This window comes from Scyliorhinus canicula, chromosome 1, assembly GCF_902713615.1.
Source record: "Scyliorhinus canicula chromosome 1, sScyCan1.1, whole genome shotgun sequence".
Lineage (NCBI taxonomy): Eukaryota > Metazoa > Chordata > Chondrichthyes > Carcharhiniformes > Scyliorhinidae > Scyliorhinus > Scyliorhinus canicula.
The window spans coordinates 86,481,742-86,506,205 of NC_052146.1; the positions used below are offsets into that span (position 1 = coordinate 86,481,742).

Here is a 24,464-nt window from a genome sequence, read left to right on the forward strand (position 1 = left end):
CGTTAGGTCGAGTGTGGCCCCTTCCAGCAGTCGTTGTCGGATGGGCTCCGACGCAATCCCCGTTACGAATGCGTCGCGCATCAGGAGATTGTAATGTTCAGTGGCCGTAATAGCCTGACAGTCACAGTCCCGTACGAGTGGGATTAGAGCCTGCCAGAAGTCTTCGATAGACTCACCAGGGAGTTGAGCGCGAGTGGCGAATACGTGCCTGGCGAAGAGCGTGTTTGCTTTCTGTGCGTAGTTCTCTTTTAGGAGTGCCATCGCTTCCACGTAACTCGGGGCGTCCTGGATCAACGGGAACACGTTGGAGCTCAACCTGGAGTATAAAACCTGAATCTTCTGAGCTTCCGTCGGCGTGGGGTTTGCAGCGTTGATGTAGGCCTCAAAACAAGCTAGGCAGTGATTAAAGTCCTTTCTGGCATTGGGAGATTGCGGATCCAGCTGCAGGCGATCTGGTTTTATTCTGATATGCATCTCTTACTAAATCTGACTGTAATAAATTGATGCACAATCAATTGCACGAAAGACTCAGATTGGTACAACTGTGGCCTTATTAAAATCAGATGCGTAGCCTCCTACTGCAGCTGGCGAAACGGCAGCTCAGAGGAGGACACGAATATTTATACAGCTCCTTGTGGGCGGAGCTTGCCGGCAGCCTGTTGTGCAGGTCTTACCTTACATCCCCACACAGTGGTTCAGCACACCTTCCCACTTACAAAGCCATGTTTCTGATCTCCGGCCAGAATAGCTACTAATCTCTGTATTAACCAACCAAAGTCATTGATTGGAAGTTGTAGCTTTCGCGGGACAAATATCTACCAGCTGTAGAATAATATATGTTGGGTGATTGTAATCTATTGGCCACATTATTAATGTCTAAAAATATAGTGGGTGTACGAGCAAAATTATGCGGAGGATTGAGCTATATACTTAGCCATCTACTATATTATTTAGACAACCTTCAATATAGATGGGAGCAGGCAAAGGCTTCATTAATGCAGATCGAGCATCCTTTATCTGTAAATCTGAAAACGGAACACATCCAAAAAGTCACTCTTTTTGAACCTTGTTGACCTTTAGCATGGGAAGTCTAGTTGTTTGTCTGCACTGTTCACCTGGCGATTTTTGGAGTGAACATGTCAAAAGGAAACTTATTATAGATACGCTGTATTTATTATTGAATGATACATCTTACTTTTCCAGCCAATTTCTATACTTCAGACTATAACTAGCCCAAGCTAAGTCTACGGAATGTGACGACTCGGAGCTTTTCACAGTAACTTCATTGAAGCCTACTTGTGACAATAAGCGATTATTATTATTATTGTAACGTACGTTTACATGCAGTGTCCAGAAACCAAAATCATCGGAAATACAATCGACCCCAAGGGTTTCAAATAAAGGGCACTTGACCTGTATTTGCAAACCGGGGTCAAATGTCAATCAAAAGCCTGGGCTAGATTTTTGGTCTGGGGTCAGGACCCAGAAGACAGGATCATTTCCAGGTGCTGACTGTACACCAAGCCAGAAAGTCACGAGAAGTCATTTCCATAAATTTTCCCATTAAGGGGGGACCTCACTGAGGTCTACAAAATCATTAGAAGTACAGACAGGGTAGATAACAAGAAGCTTTTTCCCAGAATGGGGGACTCAATTACTAGGGGTCACAAGTTCAAGGTGAGAGGGGAAAAGTTTCAAGGAGATAAATGTGGAAAGTTCTTTACTCAGAGGGTGGTGGGTGCCTGGAACGCATTGCCGGCGGAGGTGGTAGAGGCGGGCACGATAGCGTCATTTAAGATGTATCTGGACAGATACATGAATGGACAGGGAGCAGAGGGATACAGATCCTTAGAAAATAGGTGACAGTGTTAGATAGAGCATCTGGATCAGCACAAGCTTAGAGAGCCGAGGGGCCTGTTCCTGTGCTGTAATTTTTCTTTGTACTTTGTTCTTTGTTCTTTGTAATTGGCGACAGGTGGGTGCGTGAAGCAGAAAATCCAGTTTACACTCAAATCGGTCCTTTTGTATCTTGCATGTTGTAAATTCTCATATTTACAAAACAACAAAACAATTTTCCATTCTCGAACGAAATGGTCCTGCTGAAGTAAAATCGCTCCTGGTATTCCCTGTAAACAGCTCGAAATCATACATGGGGAGTTTAGAAATACACAAATGAGCAGGAAGCAAGCACAAGGAAATACATCAGATTGTTCCAAAATTGCTCCAAAAACCGTTGAAGACTGTTTCAGCCATTGTTTTGCTTCTTTACAAAGCTGAGGGCTCAGGAGGTTTCGAACAAAACAAAGTTAATAAGCTGAAAATCAGTCCATGCCTGGTTTTGGCCTATAACCTGTAAACTGGTGGCCTGAGGATATCCTGAAATTGGGCCTCAGAGTGCGTTAATATTTCTGGCTTGAGTATCTGTCCACAAGGTGACAACTATCAGGCTAGTCACCTTGGCAGGAATGTTCCCATGGTGAATCCCAAGAAGATGGGAAGGGTTTAGTGATCATAATGACTGTAAAGTCCAGAGCACATTCCTTCCTTCTCATTCCATCGTTGTTAAGCATGGCTCCCATGCTGTGAGGTTCTATTGAATTCCCAAACTAGCATCCAGAACATATGTAAAGAAGGATTGCGGTGGCAGGAGTGTGAGGGGAGCGGGAGGGGCAGGGGGATGGGGGTGGAGGTGGTTAGGAAGAAAAACATATGATCAGTTATTATATGACAAGGCGGGATGGTTGCACAATGGTTAGCAGTGTTGCTTCACAGTGGCAGGGTCTCAGGTTCGATTCCCGGCTTGGGTCTCTGTCTGTGCAAAGTCTGCACACTCTCCCCGTGTCTGTGTGGGTTTCCTCTGGGTGCTCCGGTTTCCTCCCACAGTCCAAAGATGTGCAGGTTCGGTGGATTGGCCATGATAAATTTCCCTTAGTGTCCAAAAAGGATTAGGCGGTGTTACTGGGTTACGGGAATAGGTGGAGGTGTGGGTTTAAGTAGGGAACTCTTAAGTAGGGAACACCAAGGGCTGGTGCAGACTCCTTCTGCACTGTAAATTCTATGATTCTATGACAAGAAAAAGCAGTTAAGCCATAGTTTAAATGAATATAATTCATATTTTGCTTTGCTATTTCTCCAGCTGAGAAAGACCAGAATTGCAAAGAGAACCCTGAAGCATGCAGCTAAACGATGCGCGTTAATAATCAGCAAAGCAACATTTACCCAGGTAAAGAGGTAATGCAGCTACAGTTATACCCTGATAAGAGAGAATAGATTGGTTTACAACTAATACTTGATGAACCTTTGGTTTGGATTTCTATTGAATTGTTTTTAATAATGAACAGATTGCAGAATCACAAATGTTTTGTACAGGAACCTGAAAATAACATCATTATTATTTTTTAAATTCTTTCATTGAATGTGGGCTTCGATGGCGAGGCCAGCATTTATTGCCCATCCATAATTGCCCTTAAGAACGTGGCGGTGAGCTGTCTTCTTGAACCACTGCAGTCCATGTATTTACAAAGGAAAGGGATGATGTAGATATAATAATCCAGGAGGAACACTGTGAGATATTGGAAGGGATAATTATGAAAAGAGAAGAAGTACTTGAAGAGTTGGAATCCTTGAAAGTTGATAAGTCGCCAGGACCAGATGGATTGTCTCTAAGGCTACTGAAGGAGGCCAGGAAGAAGATAGCAGATGCTCTGAGAATGATTCCTCATTAGATACAGGGGAGGTACTGGAAGACTGGAGAACTGCAAACGTGGTTCCATTGTTTAATAAGGAATGAAGGAAATGACTAACTACAGGCCAGTTAGTCTGAAGTTGGTGGTGGAAAAATTAGTAGGATCAATCCTGAGAGTTATGATTAACTGTCACTTACAAAGGCTAGTTAGGGATAGTCAGCATGGATTTGTTAATGGAAGGTCTTGCCTCACAAATTTGATTGAGTTCTTTGAGGAAGTGACAAGAATGGCTGGTGAAGGTAGTGCAGTGGATGTTGTGTACATTGATTTTAGCAAGGCATTTGACAAGGGCCCACATGGCAGATTGGTCAAAAAAGTAAGAGCCAATGGGATACAGGATAATGTGGCAAACTGGGTAAAAAATTAGCTTCATAACAGAAAACAGAAGGTAATGGTCAGTGGCTGCCCTCGCGAATGGAAAGTTGATCAAATGGTGTTCCACAGGGCTCATTGTTGGCACCCTTGTGTTTGTGTTATATATTAATAATTAGGATGTAAATGTGGGGGGCATGATTGGGAAATTTGAAGATGATGCAAAGATTGGTCAAGTAGTGGATAGTGTAGAGGATAGCTAAAATCTCCGAAACGAGATAGATGGGTTGGTGGAGTGGGCGGTAAAGTGGCAGATGGATTTTAACAAAGAGAAGTCTGAGGGTTTAGGGATAAGCAGGGGTATAGAATTTAAAAGTAAGGATATAATGTTGGAATTGTATAAAACACTGGTGAGGCCACAACTGGAGTATTGTGGGCAGTTCTGATTGCCACTACCCTTGCCTCCTCCCAGAACAAGGATAGAGACCCCCTTGTTCTCACAGGTTAACCCACCAGCTTCCATATGCAAAACATAATCCTTCACCATTTTCGTCAATTCTAGCGTGATGTCACCACCAAACACATCTTCCCTTCACTCCCTCTGTCAGCATTCCGCAGAGACCGTTCCCTCTGGGATAATCTAGTCCATTCCTCCATCATACCCAACACCTCTCCCATCACCCATGGCACCTTCCCAAGCAATCAAAGAAGGTATAACACCTGCCCCTTTATCTCTTCCATGCTTAACATCCCAGGCCCAAAACACTCATTCCAGGTTAAGCAGTGTTTCACTTGCACCTCTTCCAATTTGGTCTACTGCATTCGCTGCTCCCAATGTGGTCTCTTCTATATCGGAGAGACCAAACGCAGACTGGGGGGTGATCGCTTTGCTGAGCATCTTCGGTCTATGTGCATTCAGGACCTCGACCTTCCCGTTGTTTGCCATTTTAACACAAGACCCTGCTCCCATGTCCACATGTCTGTCCTTGACTTGTGGCAATGTTCCAGTGAGGCTCAATGCAAATTGGAGGAACAGATCTCATCTTCTGGTTAGGCACACTACAGCCTTCCGGCCTGAACATCGAATTCAACAACTTCAGATGATTAGCTACCCCCCGCATCGATCCCTTTGTTTTCATCCCATTTCATTAAACTGTCTTTTACCTTTTATTTCTTTCTTGTCTTTCTTTATATATATTTCCCCTCCACTCTTTCCTCCTATATTATACCACCTTTCCTGACCTTTTCTGCCCTTTGCTTCCCCCTTCCCCACTTTTTCTCATTTTACCGCTCTCCCACCCATGTCCCCCCTCCCCCCACATCTACATCTGTCACAGCTTACCCGGTGGGAGCTAGCCTTGAGGCCGTTCTGCAAATTGAAATGTTGACGGAGCTGAGGCCAATTTTTAATGTAGCTACTACCACCAGGTTAGTTGAGTGTTTCTTCGGCACCACGGGGAGCAGAGCCATTAACAACGCTGCAGGGTTGCCTCCCCCCTCACAGACTCAGCTTCCAGAAGGACCCACAGCACCTCTGAGTCCCCGCACCACTCTAGCTCCTTATTAGCATTAGCTGCCCGATAATAATACTGAAAGTTTGACAAGGCCAAGCCCCCTGCCTATCTTCCCCTCTGAAGCACCATTCTCTTGACCCTCGGGCCCTCATCTACCCAAATAAACCCAGTCACAAGCCAGCCAATCTATCTGAAAAGCGCCTTGGGCTGGAACATTTAAAAAAATGTTTTTTATTGGCTTTTGTACATAAGAACTAGGAGCAGGAGTAGGCCATCTGGCCCATCAAGCCTGCTCCGCCATTCAATGAGATCATGGCTGATCTTTTATGAACTCAGCACACTTTCCCGTCCGAACGCCATAACCCTTAATTCCTTTATTCTTCAAAAAACTATCTATCTTTATCTTGAAAACATTTAATGAAGGAGCCTCAACTGCTTCACTGGGCAGGGAATTCCATAGATTCACAACCCTTTGGGTGAAGAAGTTCCTCCTAAGCTCAGTCCTAAATCTACTTCCCCTTATTTTGAGGCTATGCCCCCTAGTTCTGCTTTCACCCGCCAGTGGAAACAACCTGTCCGCATCTATCATATCTATTCCCTTCATAATTTTATATGTTTCTATAAGATCCCCCCCCGCATCCTTCTAAATTCCAATGAGTACAATCCCAGTCTACTCAACCTCGCCAACCCTCTCAACTCTGGGATTAACCTAGTGAATCTCCTCTGCACACCCTCCAGCGCCATTATGTCCTTTCTCCGGTAAGGAGACCAAAACTGAACACAATACTCCAGGTGTGGCCTCACTAACACCTTATACAATTGCGGCATAACCTCCCTAGTCTTAAACTCCATCCCTCTAGCAATGAAGGACAAAACTCCATTTGCCTTCTTAATCACCTGATGCAACTCCACACAGACAGTGACCCAGAGGCAGGATCAAACCTGCGTCCTCAGTGCCATGAGGCAACAGGGTTAACCCGCTGCGCCACCGTGCTGCCCACATAGAGCCCACTTAACAAGAACTCGAATGAATAGGTTCTTCCCGGAGGTGGATGATAGGTGTGAATGGTGCCAAGGAGGCCCTGGCAAACAAGCCCACATGTTCTGGTCTTGGCCCAGCCCATTAAAATAATAATCCCTTTTTCTGTTATTCCTACCAAAATGGATAACCTCACATTTGTCAACATTATATTCCATTGCACCCTGAAGACCGCCACTTTCAGGTATGGCTCCACCCTCATCCCTACCACTTTGCCTCGAAGAAGGCTATCCAGTACCCAGCAAGTCTGGGGCAAAACCAGAACATGTGGGAGTGTTTGCCCGGGCCTCCTTGGCACCATTCACACCTATCATCCACCTCCCGTAAGAACCTATTCATTCGAGTTCTTGTTAAGTGGGCTGTATCCGGGCAGCACGGTGGTGCAGCGGGTTGCCTCATGGCACTGAGGGTTTGATCCTGGCTCTGGGTCACTGTCCGTGTGGAGTTTGCACATTCTCCCCGTGTTTGCGTGGGTTTCACCCCCACAACCCAAAGATGGGCACGCTAGGTGGATTGGCCATGCTAAATTGCCCCTTAATTGGAAAAAATGAATTGGACACTCTAAATAAAAGTGGGCTCTATGTATCACTTTTAGCTGCGTTAGCTTGAGCCTCACACATGTGGAGGTGGAGTTGACCCGGTGCAGTGCTTCGCTCCAGAATTCCCACCTTATTTCAAACCCCAAGTCTTCTTCCCATTTCCTCCTTGTCGCGTCCAGTTCTCTATCAGTCATTCATACATGTCACTACAGTTCCCTCTGCCTAGAATGTCTGCGTCCAGTAGCTCTTTTAATAGTGTCTGTCATGGTAGTTTGGGCAGGAACACCTGGCACTGGAATAAAATAATAATTCTCGGCCAAGATATTCATTTTAACAGATTGTACTGGAGGGAGAGAATGTTGAAGGTGATGGATTGGGTGCCAGTCAAGCAGGATGTTTTGTCTTGGATGGTGTCGAACGTCTTGAGTCTTGTTGGAGCTGCACTCATCCAGGAAAGTGGAGAGTATTCCATCACAATCCTGACTGTATCATGTAGATGACGGAGCAGACTCGATGGGTCAAATGGCCTAATTCTGCTCCTATATCTTACAGTCTAACAGGCTTTGGGGTGTCATAAAGTGAGTTACTCACAGTATAATTCCCGTCTCTGACCTGCTCTTGTAACCACAGTATTTCTATGGCGAGTCAAATTCAGTTTCTGGTCAATGGTACCCCCCAGAATGTTGCTAGTGAAAGATTCAGTGATGGTAATGCCATTGAATGTCATGGGGAAGTGGTTAGCTTTTCTCTTGTTAGAGGTGATTATTGTGCATTCCTTGTGTGGGACCAATGTCACTTGCCGCTTTTCAAACCGACCCTGAATACTGTCCAGGTCTTGCTGCATATGGACATGGACTGCTTCAGTGTCTAAGGAGTCACAAATGGTGCTGAACGTTGTGCAATCATCAGCAGACATCCCCACCTCTGACCTTATGTTGGAGTGAAGCAGCTGAAGATGGTTAGGCCTGGGCAACTTCTGCAGTGATATCTGGGGCTGAAACGAGTGATCTCCAACAACCACATCCATCTTCTTTTATGCTAGGTGGAGAGTTTCCCCTATGATTCCCATTGACTCCAGTTTTGCTCGGGCTTCTTGGTGCCACGTTCAATCAAACACTGCTTTGATGTCAAGGCCAATCACTCTCACCTCCATGCTTGGGCCAAGGCTGTAGTGCGTTCAGGAGCTGAATGACCATGGTGGAACCCAAACTGAGCATCCATGAGCAGGTTATTGCAGAAGAAGCGTCACTTGACAGTGTTATTGATGACCCCTTCTTCATCACTTTGCTGATGATGAGAGTGGACTGATTTTTACTACGTTTTGCAAACAGGAAAAACCTGGACAATTTTACACATGTCTGGCTAGGAGCACGGCTAGTTCTGGATCACAAGCTTTCAGTAAGAAATTTTTTCAATACCTGTGAGCTAACGTTTTGAGTCCAGATGACCCTTTGACATAATTTTGACAAAGGGTCATCTGGACTCGAAACTTCAGCTCTTTTCTCTTTCTACAGATGCTGACAGACCTGCTGAGATTTTCCAGCATTTTCTCTTTTGGTTGTCAGGACCTGTGCCTTCTTTAATTATTTTTTTCAATTAATTGAATGGGGGTGTCACCAGAGTTGAGGAGGGCATTTTTTTAAAGAATCACCCACTTTGCTGGAGATCTGGGTTCTGGACCAGATTTCCTTTATTCACAGTGGTTTAACAGTTATTATTAGGCTTTTAAATCCAGATTTTTATTGACTGCAAATTTCACCATCTGATGTTGTGGGATTCGAATATGGTGGCCTGGAGTATTATCCTGGGTCTCTGGATTCCTAACCCAGTGACAATCTCACTATGCCACCCTCTCTCTGTATAGTCAATTGAATTGGCTAAAGACTGACATCAGTCATGCTGGGGACCTCAGGAGGAGACCGAGATGATTCATCCACGTGGCACTACTGGCTGAAGATTATTGTGAATGCTTTAACAATGGGCAGGATTCTCCGCCAGCGGGATTCTCCGTTTTGCCGGCGCCCGGGCATTTCCCGACGGCCCCACAATGGGAAACCCCATTGACCGGCCGGCGTAAAGGAGAATCCCGCCGGCGGGTCGAGGCTGAAAAGTGGCGTGGCGGGGTGAAGAATCCAGCCCCTTGTCTTTTGCACAGATGTGGTGGGCTCCTTTATCATTGAGAATGGGGACATTTGTGGAGCCTCCTCCTCCAGTGAGTTGTTTAATTCCACCACCATTCACGGCTGGATGTGACAGGATTGCAGAGCTTCGATCTGCTCCATTATTTGTGGAATTGTTTGGTCTTCTTTATTTCAAGCTGTTTCCACTGCTTGGCACACAACTAGTTCCGAAAGAGTATTTTTCAGCAAAATAATTTCAGTCCAAATGTTGACTCATCTTCTGACATAAACAGTGCATTATTTTGTTGTAGGCAGTACTTTATTGTGAAGAGTATTCATAGTATTTTGTTATATACAGCATTTTATTGCATAAAGCATTAACAGTATTTTGTTGTATACAGTATTTTGTTGTGTACACTCTTGTTGAATAAGGTATTTACAGAATTTGTTGTGCACAGTATTTACTGTATTTTGTTGTATAAAGTATTCATAGTAATATATTGTATACAGTATTTTTTGTATGCAATATTCCAGTATTCACAGTGTATTGGATACAGTTTTTCTGTCTACAGTATTCATAGATTTTGTTGTATACAGCACCTTGAATAAAGTATTCACAGTATTCTGTTGTATACAGTATTTTGTTGTGAACAGTATTTGCACTACATAGTATTAACAGTACTTTGTGGAATACAGTATTTTGTTGTATACAGTATTTCATTGTATACAGTCTTCACAGTATTTTGTTGTTTACAGTTTTTTGTTGTGTACAGTATTTTGTATCCAGTATTCACAGTATTTTGTTGTTTACAGTATTATGTTGCGCACAGTCTTCACAGTATTTTGTAATATTTTGTTTAAAGTATTCATAGTCATTTGTTGTGTACAGCATTACAGTATATTATTGTATACCATTTTTTTCTGTATGAAGTATTCCCAGTATCTAGTAATGTACAGTTTTTCTGTATACAGTATTCATAGATGTTTTTGTATACAGCACCTTGGACAAAGTATTCACAGTGTTCTGTTGTGTACAGTATTTTGTTGTGAACAGTATTCACCATAATTTGCTGTAGATAGTATTAACAGTACTTTGTGGAATACAGTATTTTGTTGTATATAGTATTTTGTTGTAAACAGTATTCGCAGTATTTTGCTATACACAGTATTTTGTTGTATACTTATCCAAGTTAAACTCCATCTGCCACATTTTGGCTGACTCCTCTAACCTATCTGTATCCATTTGAAATGAAATGAAATGAAAATTGTTTATTGTCACAAGTAGGCTTCAAATGAAGTTACTGTGAAAAGCCCCTAGTCACCACATTCTGGCGCCTGTTCAGGGAGGCTGGAACGGGAATTGAACCGTGCTGCTGGCCTGCCGTTGTCTGCTTTAAAAGCCAGCTACTTAGCCCTGTGCTAAACCAGTAAGGTTCTTATTTCCTCTTTGCAACTTACTGTCCCACCTATTTCACTGTCACCTGCATATTTAGCTACAGGACCTTCAATCCCTGTCCAAGTTGTTAATATAGATTGTAAATAGCTGGGGCCCAAGCACCGAACCCTGTGCACCCCACAAGTTCCATCTTGGCAGCCAGAAAAAGATCCATTTATCCCAACTCTGTATCCTGTCCGTCAATCAGTCTTCTATCCAAACTAATACGTCACCCCTAATCCCAGTGAGCTCACCTTGTAAATCGACCTTCTGTGCAGCACCTTATCAAAGGTCTTCCAGAAGTCCAGATACACTACATTTTCTTGTATTCAGTATTCACAGTATTTTGTTCCATTAAGCATTTTGTTCTAAACAGTATTCACAGTATTTTGTTGTACATAATATTTGGTTGCACACAATACTCACAGTATTTTATTGTATCCAGTATTTTGTTGTACAGAATATTCAATGTTTTGTTGTATACAGTATTCACTGTATTTTGTTGTAAACAGTATTCACATTATTTTGTTGTATACAATAATTTCTTATGTAGAATATACATAGTATTTTGTTGTATCCAGTATTTTGTTGTATACAGTATTTTGTTGTATCCAGTATTTTGTTGTATAGAATATTCACAGTATTTTGTTGAATCCAGTATTTTGTTGTATAGAATATTCACAGTATTTTGTTGAATCCAGTATTTTGTTGTACAGAATATTCACAGTATTTTGTTGTATCCAGTATTTTGTTGTACAGAATATTCACAGTATTTTGTTGTATCCAGTATTTTGTTGTACAGAATATTCAATGTTTTGTTGTATACAGTATTCACTGTATTTTGTTGTAAACAGTATTCACAGTATTTTGTTGTATACAATAATTTCTTATGTAGAATATACATAGTATTTTGTTGTACCCAGTACTTTGTTGTATACAGTATTTTGCTGTATACAGCATTTTGTTGTATAGAATATTCACAGTATTTTGTTGTATCCAGTATTTTGTTGTATAGAATATTCAAAGTATTTTGTTGAATCCAGTATTTTGTTGTGTAGAATATTCACAGTATTCTGTTGTATCCAGTATTTTGTTGTATAGAATATTCACAGTATTTTGTTGTATCCAGTATTTTGTTGTACAGAATATTCAGTGTTTTGTTGTATACAGTATTCACTGTATTTTGTTGTAAACAGTATTCACAGTATTTTGTTGTATACAATAATTTCTTGTGTAGAATATACATAGTATTTTGTTGTATGTAGCATTTTGTTGTTCAATATTCACTGTATCTTGTATAATAATAATAATAATCTTTATTAGTGTCACAAGAAGCCTAACATTAACACTGCAATGAAAAGCCCCACTAATCTACAACAAATGATGGTGAATACTGTGAAAAGCCCCACGTCGCCACATTCTGGCACCTGTTTGGCTACACAGAGGGAGAATTCAGAATGTCCAAATTACCTAACAAGCACATCTTTCAGAACTTGTGGGAGGAAACTGGAGCACCTGGAGGAAACCCAAGCAGACACGGGGAGAACGTGCAGACTGCACATATACAGTGACCCAAATGGGAACTGAACCTGGGACCTGGCTCTTTGAAGCCACAGTGGCAACCACTGTGCTATTGTGCTGCCCAGTATAAAGTATGAAGTCCTGAAATGGGACCCCTTAAAACCGGATAGCTAGGATAGCACTAAGTTAGTTAGTGTATAAGTTAGTTTATTAAGGATTGAGACTAATCATAGAAAGTATACCCAGTAATAATTATTAACCATTAAACATGTATTTTTAGGACATAGCAATAATAAACATTTAAACTCTTGCTAAAAGCAGTGACCACAATGCATGATGGGATTTAAGATAGCTAATTTGCCCATATTTTTAAGTCAAACAGGATTAGACAGAAATAACGCAGTCAGCAATATCACAGTCAGCTCAGTGAGCAGTTCTTATCAGTGCCCCCAACGTCCTGTCTCAGACAATCCATGATGTAAACTGGAACCAACTTTAGCATCCTGCCCCGAGACGAACAATGAAGTGGGCAGGAACTGGCTGTGATAAGTAACATGGGAATGGCAGAAAAACAATTTCATAATGGATAAAGTATCCTGGTAAACAAGAGGTGGCAGGATGGGGTTAAATCATGAGTTGATCACAGTCATCATGTTGCTTAAAGTAACCTTCATTGGTTACTATCAAATTCACAGCTCCAAGGATTGGATCGAGTCCAACTGGGTGGGCTATTGATTTTTGGAAAACTGTATAATTGGGGTGTCACCACCAGTGTAAAGCAGAGTGCTTTTGACATTTATCCAAATCACTCTCCATCGTATATGGACAAAGCTTGGAAAAATAAAGCCACCTTAACCAGAGCCTGTGTGTTCAGCTGAGCTGTAACTAAGAGGGAGGAATCCCACGTAAAAGGTAGCTCAATACTCGGTCCTTGGAAACACTCCTACACAGTATTCAAAATATTTTGTCATATACGGTATTTTCCTATATACTGTATTTTTCTGAATACAGTAATCACAGTATTTTCCTGTATACAGTATTTTCCTGTATACAGTATTTTGTTGTATACGGTATTCACAAAATCTTGTTGTTTACAATAGTTTGATATATGCAATACTCAGTATTTTGTTGTATAGAGTAATTTGTTGTATATAGTCTTCACATAACTTTGTTGTATACAGTATTTTATTGTATATTGTATTCACCGTATTTTGTTGTACACAGTATTATTTGTATAGACTATTCACAGAACTTTGCTGCACAGCGTATTGTGTTGTATGTTGTAAACAGTATTCGGAGTATTCACAGCATTTTGTTTTATGAAGAATTTTGTTGGAACCAGTATTCAGAGTATATTGTTGTATATAGCAGTCACATTATTATGTTGTATATGGTAATGTGTCCCATACAGCACTCACAACATGCTGTTGTATGCAGTATTTTCTTGCATACAGTATTTTGTTGAACACAATATTCACTGTATTTTGTTGTATACAGTATCCAAAGTATTTTGTTGTATGCAGTATTTTCCAGTATTACTGATTCTTCCTGCTTCAATTAAAGATACAGCTGCTTGCTTTAAAAAGTCCAATAATCACCCATGGATCAAAAGGGCAGCACGGTAGCATAGTGGTTAGCACAATTGCTTCACAGCTCCAGGGTCCCAGGTTCGATTCCCGGCTTAGGTCACTGTCTGTGCGGAGTCTGCACGCTCTCCCCGTGTGTGCGTGGGTTTCCTCCGGGAGCTCCGGTTTCCTACCACAGTCCAAAGATGTGCAGGTTAGGTGGATTGACCATGATAAATTGCCCTTAGTGTCCAAAATTGCCCTTAGTGTTGGGTGGTGTACTGGGCTATGGGGATAGGGTGGAGGTGTGGGCTTGGGTAGGGTGCTCTTTCCAAGAGCAGGTGCAGACTCGATGGGCCGAGTGGCCTCCTTCTGCACTGTAAATTCTATTAAATTCTATGAAAAAGTGAAACAGCTACAACTAAAAGAGAATGGAAATAAGGGAATAAACAAGAAGGGTCCTTACCTTTGTTGTATACAGTATTTACAGTATTTAGATGTACACAGCTTTTTGTTGAATACAGTATTCACAGCACTTTGATGTATACAAAAATATGTTGTATATGGTATTCACAGTATTTATTTTGTATGAGGTATTTTATTGTACACAATATTCACATTATTTTAATGTGCACAGTATTTTGTAGCATACAGTATTTTGTTGTATACAGTGTTCACAGTATTTTGTCGTATACACTATTTTGTTGTATGCAGTATTCACAGTATTTTGTTGCATACAGTATTTTGCTGAATACAGTATTCACAGTATTTTGTTGCATACAATATTTTGTTGTATACAGTATTCACAGTATTTTGTTGCATACAATATTTTGTTGTCTACAGTATTCACAGTATTTTGTTGTATCCAGTATTCACAGTATTTTGTTGTCTACAGTATTCACAGTATTTTGTTGTATCCAGTATTCACAGTATTTTGTTGCGTAGAGTATTTTGTTGTATGCAGTGATAATAGTATTTTTTTGTATACAGAATATTTTGTATTGATGATTCACAGAATTTTATTGTATATAGTATTCTGTTGTATTAAGTCCTCAGTATTTTGTTGTATACAGCATTTTGTTGGATAGAGTATTCACAGCATTTTGTTGTAAGAAGTATTTTCTGGTATACAGAAATCAAAGAGAAAATGCTGGAAAATCTCAGCAGATCTGGCAGCATCTGTAGGGAAAGAAAAGAGCTAACATTACAAGTCCAGGTGACCCTTTGTCATTTTGCAGAGAAACTAACATCAGATGCGGGGGAAGGGGGAGAGCAAAAAGGAGAAAGGGTAAGGAAAAGTGGATAAGATGGGTGGGGGTGTAAATATATATAACAAAAGACCAGAGAGTGAGAAATGGTTAAAGACAGTTAAAATGAAATGGGATGAAAACAAATGTGTCGAGATTAGGTGGAGCTAATCATCTGGAGTTGTTGAATTCGATCTTGAGACCGGAAGGCCTAACAAGAATATGAGATGTTGTTCGAATTCAATAACCCCCTCCCCCCAACATCTACATCTGATGTTGGTTTCTCTGCAGTTTGGCCTTTCCCACCTTTTGTTCTCTCTGGGGACTGCCATTAGTACTCTTTCCCCTTGCTTTTTGTGGCTATTAGCACCCCGTTTCCCTGGATTTCTGTGCCTATGACTCATCTTTCATTCTCACTCCACAGTATAACTATTTCCCACTTTCTCTGTCTGTTAGCTTTGACAAAGGGTCATCTAGACTCGAAACGTTAGCTCTTTTCTCGCCCTATAGATGCTGCCAGACCTGCTGAGATTTTCCAGCATTTTCTCTTTGGTTTCAGATTCCGGCACCCGCAGTAATTTGCCTTTATCTTTTGTTGTATACTGTACTGAGTTGAATACAGTATTCACAGAATCTTGTATACAATAGTTGTTATATACAATATTTTGTTGTATACAGTATTTTGTTGTATACAGTATTCACAGAATCTTGTATGCAGTATTTTGTTGTATACAGTATTTTGTTGTATATAGTATTTTGTTGCACACAGTTTTTTTACACAGATTATTCACAGAACGTTGCTGATAACTGTTTTGTTGTATGCAGTACTCAGGGTGGAATTCTCCGCTCCAGGGAAAAATCGGGAAGGCCGTCGTGAACTCGGCCGAGTTTCACGATGGACTTGGAGAATCGCGCCCTCAATGTTTTGTTGCACACAGTGTTTTGTTGTATACAGTATTTTGTTGCATAGAGTACTCATAGTATTTTGTTGTATGAAGTATTTTGTTGTATGTAGTATTCACATTATTGTTTTCTCCATGGTATTTTGTTCTATGCACAATTCACAGCATTTTGCTGTATACAGTGGGCGCGATTCTCCGCTCCCCACGCCGGGTGAGAGAATCGCAGGAGGGCCGTGCGACTAATTTCACGCCCCCCCTGGCGCCCCCCACGATTCTCCCCCCCCCCCCCCCCCCCCCCCCCCCCCCCCCGCCCCTGCTCAGAAGTGTCAAGGCCCGGCGGCCGAGAATGATGGAGCGCTGCTCCTAGCCCCCCGGGTGGGGGTGAATAAGGTGAGAGGAGTGGCCTCCAAGGCCATCGTGAAACTCGGCCGAGTTCACGACGGCCTTCCCGATTTTTCCCGGGAGCGGAGAATTCCGCCCATTTTGTGAATACAGTGGCCGGAATGCTCCGCTCCCGCGAAAAATTGGGAAGGCCGTCGTGCCCGCAGCCGAGTTTCACCACGGCCTCGGAGGCCGCTCCTCTCACCTTATTCACCCCAACCCGGGGGGCTAGGATCGGCCCTCCGTTACTCTCGGCCGCCGGGCCTTGACGCGCTCCAACCTGCGCATGCGCGGCTGACGGCTCAAACCCGCGCATGCGCGGCTGATGGCTCAAACCCGCGCATGCGCGGTTGCTGTATTCCCCTCCGCTGCCCCGAAAGACGTGGCGGCTTGATCTTGCGGGGCGGCGGAGGGGAAAGAGTGCGTCCCTTTGAGACGCTGGCCCGACGATCAGTGGGCACCGATCGCGGGCCAGTCCCTTCCCGAGCACGGCCGTGGTGCTCGCTCCCCTCTCCGCCCCCCACAAGCTTCAAACCAGCTTTTGGCACCAGGTTCACGAAGGCAGCGACCAGGTGTGGTTGCCGCCGTCGTGAACCAGTCGCGAACGGCAGGCCGCTCGTGCCAGAGAATCACCAGTCGCTGTGAAAAACGATGTGCGTCGATTCTTCCGGGGGGGGGGGGGTGGATGGATAGCGGAGGGCGCCGGGGGGGCATGTCGTGAGTCGCCCAGCCCTCCCATGATTCTCCCACCCAGCGTGGGGAGCGGAGAATCGCGCCCAGTATTTTGTGCATGCAATATTAATACAGTAGTACTTTGTTCCATACAGTATTCACAATACTTTGTTATATACAGCATCCACAGCATGCTGTATACAGTATTTTCCTGTATTTAATATTTCGTTGTACAGTGTATTCACAGTATTTTTTTGTATACAGTATTTATTGTATACAATGTTCACAGTATTTTGTTGTATACTGGATTCACAGTATTTTGATATATATATCACACACCTTCCCTTCCCTTCCAGAAAGAAAAACGATCTCCCACACCTCTGTTATCAACCCTTCCCCTCCCTTCCAGAAATCCTTCTTACTCTTGGCTTTACTGTGGTCAACAGGGCTCTCAATCATGTCTGACCCATCTCCCGTACCTCTGGTCTCACCCCTTTCATTCCTCCCAGAACCAGGATAGGATCCCCCCTTGCCACCACTTTCCCCCCTCCATCAGCCTCCGTATTTCAGGCTCGGGGCTCTCTCCTCCACCTTGACCCGATTTTTATTTCTATAAATTTATTTTCATTTCTTCCAAAGATTCCTCACCATCGTCTCCCTTCCCCCAACGCCACTTGGGCTATCTGTTCCGTGTTTCTAGTTTCCCTTTTGAATCACTGCTCACCTTTGTTCTCCCATTCATAGAATCATAGTATTTACAACGCCGAAGGAGGTCATTCAGCCCATCAAGTCTCCACCAGCCCCTGGAAAGAGGACCCTACCTAAGCCCACACTTCCGCCCTATCCCCTTAACGCAGTAACCTCACCTTACCTTTTTGGACACCAAGGGCAATTTAGCATGGCCAATCCACCTCACCTGCACATCTTTGGACTGTGGGAGAAAACTGGAGCACCCGGAGAAAACCCACACAGACATGGGGAGGATGGACAAGCTCCACACAGACAGGGACCCAAGCCAGGAATCGAACGTGTGACTATGGAGCTGTGAAGCAACTGTGCTAACCACTGTGCTACCATGCTGCCCATTCACACATTTTAACTTCTTTATCTGCCACTATCAGCACCCTTCTTAGCCTTAATCACCCCCAATTAGATTTTGACTTTCTGTCCACGACATCTTTGTTAATCGCCACCTTTCTACGGCCCTCTATCCAGCCCCACTGCTGCACAACCCCTCACAACAGTATAAACCTCACCTTATTTTCAATCGTCTCCAGCTTTGACAAGAAGGCTTCCAAACTCGAAACGTTAGCTTCCTTCTCTCTCCACAGATGTTGTCAGACCTGCTGAGATTGCCCAGTATTTTCTGTTTTTGATTCACATGGTAGTATGTAACCAAATGTGAAAAGAGTCCCATAGCGAGCACGTTTAGCCACTTGTCCCAACCAAACCCCGCTATCTAATGCCCACTCGGTTAGATATGGGCCTCAGCAGGGAACATGCACTGAGCAGCTCTGCTTGCAGGAACTCCTCGGTGCAGCAATAGATCAGGATGCCATTTCTAAATGGCGTCCAGATCGCTCGGTGTCCAGATGTGATCCCCCCCGCGCTACCCCCGCACATGCCCATACCCATGCAGTGACCTCCCGGCCTGATCACCACCGTGCAATAAATGGCAGATTGGCTCCTTGGTGCTGCTAGCCTGGTGCACTGTCAGATGGCAGTGCACCTGCGAGCTGGTAGTGTCACCTGGGCACCTTGTCCATCTTAGAGTGAGACAAGCTGTCTTGCTTGAATGTGCAGATTTGCCAAAATGTGATCCAACCCACAATGTGCAGGCTTCACATTGCGACTTCTCGCTAGATTGCGTGAGATCTCATGAGGCATAGCGAGCCGGTAGATCCTGGGAGCGGGGTCTCCTGTCATTTGCCGGCCATGTTGCGCCACAGGGCGCTGCTTTTCAGGTGCAGCATGGCCAATCAATCGTGCCCACAGTACTTTGTTGTGGAAAGTATTCTCAGTAGTTTGATGTACAGAGTATTCACAGTATTTTATTGAATACAGTATTTTGTTGAATAAAGTATTCACAGTATTTTGTTGAATACAGTATATTTTGTTATATAAAGTATTCACAGTATTTTGCTGTACATAGTATTTTGTTATATACAGTATTTTGTTGCATACAGCATTCACAGTATTTTGTTGAATACAGTATATTTTGTTATATAAAGTATTCACAGTATTTTGCTGTACATTGTATTTTGTTATCTACAGCATTTTGTTGCATACAGCATTCACAGTATTTTGTTAAATACAGTATATTTTGTTATATAAAGTATTCACAGTATTTTGCTGTACATAGTATTTTGTTATATACAGCATTTTGTTGCATACAGCATTCACAGTATGTTGTTGAATACAGTATATTTTGTTATATAAAGTATTCACAGTATTTTGCTGTACATAGTATTTTGTTATATACAGCATTTTGTTGCATACAGCATTCTCAGTATTTTGTTGAATACAGTATATTTTGTTATATAAAGTATTCACAGTATTTTGTTGTATACAGTATTTTGTTTTTTACAGTACCCAATATTTTGTTTTACACAGTATTTTGTTGGATAGTATTCAGAGTATTTTGTTTTATGAAGTATTATGTTACATGCAGCATTATGTTGTATACACCATTTTGTTCCATATAGTATTCACAGCATCCTGTTGAGTGCAATATTTTCCTGCATACAGTAATCAGGGTATTTCTCTGAATACATTATTTTATTGCATACGTTATTGACAGCATTTTGTTGCAGAAGGTATTCACAGTATTTTGAAATATAGAGCATTTTCTACTTGCATGCAGTATTTATCTGCAGACAGTATTTACATTATTTTGTTGTATACGGTATTTTGTTGTATATAGTACTCACAATATTTTGTTGTACACAGTATTTTGTTGTATGAAATATTTTGTTGTAAACAGTATTCATGAGACTTTGTTGTACACAATAGTTTGATGTATACATTACTCGGTATTTTGTTGTATGTAGTATTATGTTGCGTACAGTATTCGCAGATTCTTGTGTACACTATTTTGTTGTTTTAGTATTCACAATATTTTGTTGTACACAATGTTATTTGGATAGATTATTCACAGAACTTTGTACAGAGTATTGTGTTGTATGTTTAAACAGTATTCAGAGTATTCACAGTATTTTGTTTTATGAAGAATATTGTTACAAACGGTATTCAGAGTATTTAGTTGTATACTGTATAGTAGTCACATTAGTATGTTGATAACTGTATTATGCGGTATACGGTGTTTTGTTCCATAAAGTATTTACAGCATGCTGTTGCATACAGTATTTTCCTGTATACAGTATTTTGTTGTATACAATATTCACCGGGTAGGATTCTCTGTAGGCCGACGCCGGAATCGGGAAATGTGATTGGGTGGAGAATTGGTTTTGACGCCAAAATCGTGGCAGGAGCCAATTTCACACCAAAATGCAATTGGCCGGTGCCTTGACAGCGGTGTCAATGCGTTCCACTCTGCGTGTACACTGAATGCCATTGGCATATCATTAGCAGGTTTAGCCCGGTATTCTCCCGGCCTCCACGATTCTCTGCCTCCACTGGGCGGAATTCCCGACGGGGAAGTTCACTTGTGCTTCTAAAAATCGAGGAACAGGCGCCGTAGCAGATAAGGGAAAGAGAGCAGGTAGACCACACAGAGGTGCAACCGTGGGCTGACAGTCCTGACAGTTGCCGGGCTGGCTGGTGGTAGGGGAGGTCCCGCCAGGGCTGTGGCGGATGATGGGCCTTGGGGCCAGGGTGACCCCCGCCTCCTACAGGAATGGGTTGATGCCCAGGCACGGACCACTATGGTCATGACCTGCAAGGCAGTCACCTTGCAGCACACCCCATTGACTTTCCACCTCGGCCCCTCGTTCTGCAGAGTGACACCGGCCCTTTGGGTGCCCCAGCCCCCGCACCCCAGCCCCCACTCTCCAACCCCAACCTGAAACCCAGCCTCCTCCATACCATACCTCCCCAACTGGCTGCCACACACCCAGGAAGGCGTCACGCGATCAGCCCAAGGGCAACACCCACAGTAGCTCCTACAGGGGGGGGGGTACTGGCCGTGGAGCATACCGCTGGCAAAGGCAGCACCAGCCATCGGTACTCCTGGCAGCAGGACAGATGCTCGGGCCAGATGTCCCCACGGTGCCAGGCACAGATAGGGCCAAGAGTGTGGGGATGGAGAACGGGGGGTTATGTAAGGGCAGAGACCGCTGTGCCAACCAAGGCCACCATGTAGCCCGTTGGACCTGGCTGGCCTGCCTTCTGATTGCTGCAGTCCTGGGGGGGTGCACTGAGGCTGGACGAGCTGGAGCTGCTTAAGGAAGAAGAAGCTGCATCAGCGGAGTGTGCCACAAAGAAACAGGAGGCAGTCGCTGAGGATGGAGAGCCAGCTGCCCAACAGGCCGAGAAGGACGAAGAGGAGGAGTTGCAAAGGAGGCGTCACATGAGGCCTTATGTGTACTGCCAGCGCCTATCATTCGAGGACCTGCTGGACCGGACATGCCGTCGAAGACTCCGGCTGAACAGAGGGACTGAACAGCATATCTGCCAGATCATGGCGCATCAGTGGGGCTGGTTTAGAGTGGGGCTGGTTTAGCACAGGGCTAAATAGCTGGCTTTCAAAGCAGACCGTGGCAGGCCAGTAGCACGGTTAAATTCCCATACCGGCCTCCCCGAACAGGCGCCAGAATGTGGCGACTAGGGGCTTTTCACAGTAACTTAATTTGAAGCCTACTTGTGGCAATAAGCGATTTAATTTCATTTTTTCATTTCATCTGGCACCATGGAGGAATGGGAAGGGCACCTGCTCCTGGTGGGCAGCAAGGTGACGGTTGCCCTGAACTTCTGCACAACAGGGTCCTTCCAGGCTCTGAGAGGGAGGTCTGTCCAGGATCTCACAGAGCTCGGTGCACAGGTGCATCCGCAACTTCACAGAGTCCCTATATGTCCAGCCGACACAATACACCCGTTTCAATGTGGATTGAGCCCACCAGGATGCCCGGGCAGCGGGATTCGCTGACATCGTCGCGATGCCCCGGGTCCAGGGGTGATCAATAGGATGCAGGTCACCCTACGAGCAGAGGATAGACTGCTCTTCACAGACCAAAAGGGATTCCACCCGATGAACATGCAGCTGGTGTGTGACCATCAGATGCACAGCATGCACATTCACACCTGATACCTGGGCAGTGTGCACGACGCTTTCATGCTGACACACTCGACAGTTCCTGGCCTCTTCGATGCGAGGGCTTGGCTCCTGGGTGACAGGGGTTATCCCGCTGTGGTCGTAGCTGATGGCGCCTATCTGGAGGCCACAGACACCCACTACAACAATGCCCATGCAGCGACCGGGGATGTGGTCGAGCGGTGCTTTGGCATCCTGAAGCTGCAGTTCAGGTGCCTGGACCACTCTGGAGGGGCTCTCCAGTACAAGGCTGAGAGGGTCGCCCACATTGTGGCGGCCTGCTGCATTCTTCACAACATCGCACAGCAGAGGTATGACATGTTGGAGGAGGATGGGCAGGACACAGGGCCTGGGCAAGCACAGGAGGCTCCACAATATGTGTGCAGGGCCGATGCTCACGGGACACTCTGATCGCCTCCAGGTCCACCGACTAGGGGGATACAGGCCAGGGGTATGGAGACAGAATCCCCCCCTACCCCCACAACCCCCACACTTAAACTGCCTGGCCATCCCCCGCCTGCAACTCCCTCTGTGATACATACCTGCCGCACCATGGGCTACGGGCTATGCACCCTGGGTTGGCAGTAACAGCGGTCAATGAGTTTGGTAATGACAAACACTGCGATTAACTCTGCTGCTCTGCATTGTTTGGCAACATCTGACTCCTGCCCACAGTAGCACTTTACACCGTCCACTTGGGTGGTCTCCACATGCGAGCTGGCCTCTCCATGACACAGTCCCATCAAATCCTTGGGGTGGCGGAGGTGGAACCGATGGCGGGGGGGGGGGGGGGGGGGGGGGGACACTGGGGGCACTGGGGCGGTAAGCGTTGACTGAACTGCGGTCTCTGAACCAATCCACCCCCAATGTCCGCACATCGCCTACCCCCGTACCCCCTCTGCAGCCAGCCCTCACACCCTTCAGGCAGAGCACTGAGGTAGGTAGTAACATTGTACACAGGTGTTTACTGTGAAAACATATATACAGATTTGTGCCCGAGCCTCTATTGCTAAACTCTGCCCTGCGCACATGCCAACTTAACTGGTGCCTACTTTGCTGGTCTTACGGGCCCTTAAGCTACATCTAGGTGGATCCCCAGATGCTACATCAGGAACGGAGGTGGCCTGTGGGGAGGTGACCAGCACCTCCCCTGTGGCCCCATCACTTCCTCCTCCCTCGGGGTGCTCGATGGTCCCCAGGCTACTCGGGACGGGTGTGTGAGCTGAGTTATCCCCTGAGGCTTCCCTGCTACCTGGCGCTGCCAGTCCTGGAGGCCCACAGCCATCTGCATGCTCGTGGCCATGGAGCCCAGGGAGTGGATCACCTCTCTCTGGGACTGCACCACTTGCCCATTGACTGTGCCACCACCTTCTGGGTTGGTGCCACATCAGCCAGTGACTGCGCCATTTCCCTCTGGGACTGGCCCACCAGCCTCTGTGTCTGTGCCATGTCGGTCAGTGCCTGGGCAATGCCCCAGCACTCTCAGCCATGGTCTTCTGTGACTGGACCATGCTCAGGAGCACCGCTGCAATGTCCAGGTAGCTCTGGAACATGGCTTCCCGTGACAGGGCAGCCCTATCCTGGGCCTCGGCCAGCGGCCACAGAATTCCCAAGGCTTTGGACATGCTGATCCATGGTCAAACCCTCGCTCCCAGTAACTCCACCACGGATGCCGCCCACGCGGTTTGGGCCTGGTTGGCACACATGGATGGCATCACCTCCTGCTCCTGCACGCAGTTGGACTCCACCACCTGCGCCTGCAAGTGCTGGATGCTCACCGACAACCATTCATGCAGTCCCTGGCTCTGTGACTGCTTCTCCACAATCGATGGGACTGTCCATTCCAGAAGCCTGAAAACCGTCTGGACGGCAGCTAGTCCCTGGGGTTGTGTGCACCTGTGTAGTGTGCACCCAATGGTACCCCAGGAGCATCGTCACTAAAGTGCCTTACCGAGGTGAGTATGTGTGGGATGGTGGAGGGTGTTGGAGACAGCTGTGACGAGAAATCAGTGTCATCCTCAGACTCGAGCACTGAGGTCTCCTGGGCCTTGGGTCAATGACCCACTTCCAGGTCTGTGTCATCGTCACTGTTTGGTACCTGGGGCTCTGGCTGTGGCTGAACCAGCAGCTCCTGTAAGACACAAGACAAGATGCATGATTAGACCGCGGGCCAAGGGGGGGAGTGGGGTTGGTGGGGGTTTA

At 44.9% G+C, this 24,464-nt stretch overlaps 1 protein-coding gene across 1 annotated transcript in view; it reads left to right on the forward strand.

Moving 5' to 3' along the window:
• LOC119964798 overlaps positions 1-24,464 on the forward strand; it is a 69,868-nt gene that overhangs the window by 26,139 nt on the left and 19,265 nt on the right. The window contains exon 5 of the mRNA XM_038794802.1: positions 3,137-3,231. Within this exon, the coding sequence (XP_038650730.1) occupies positions 3,137-3,183 (47 nt within the window). The 3' untranslated portion in view covers positions 3,184-3,231. The remainder of the gene's footprint in view (positions 1-3,136; positions 3,232-24,464) is intronic.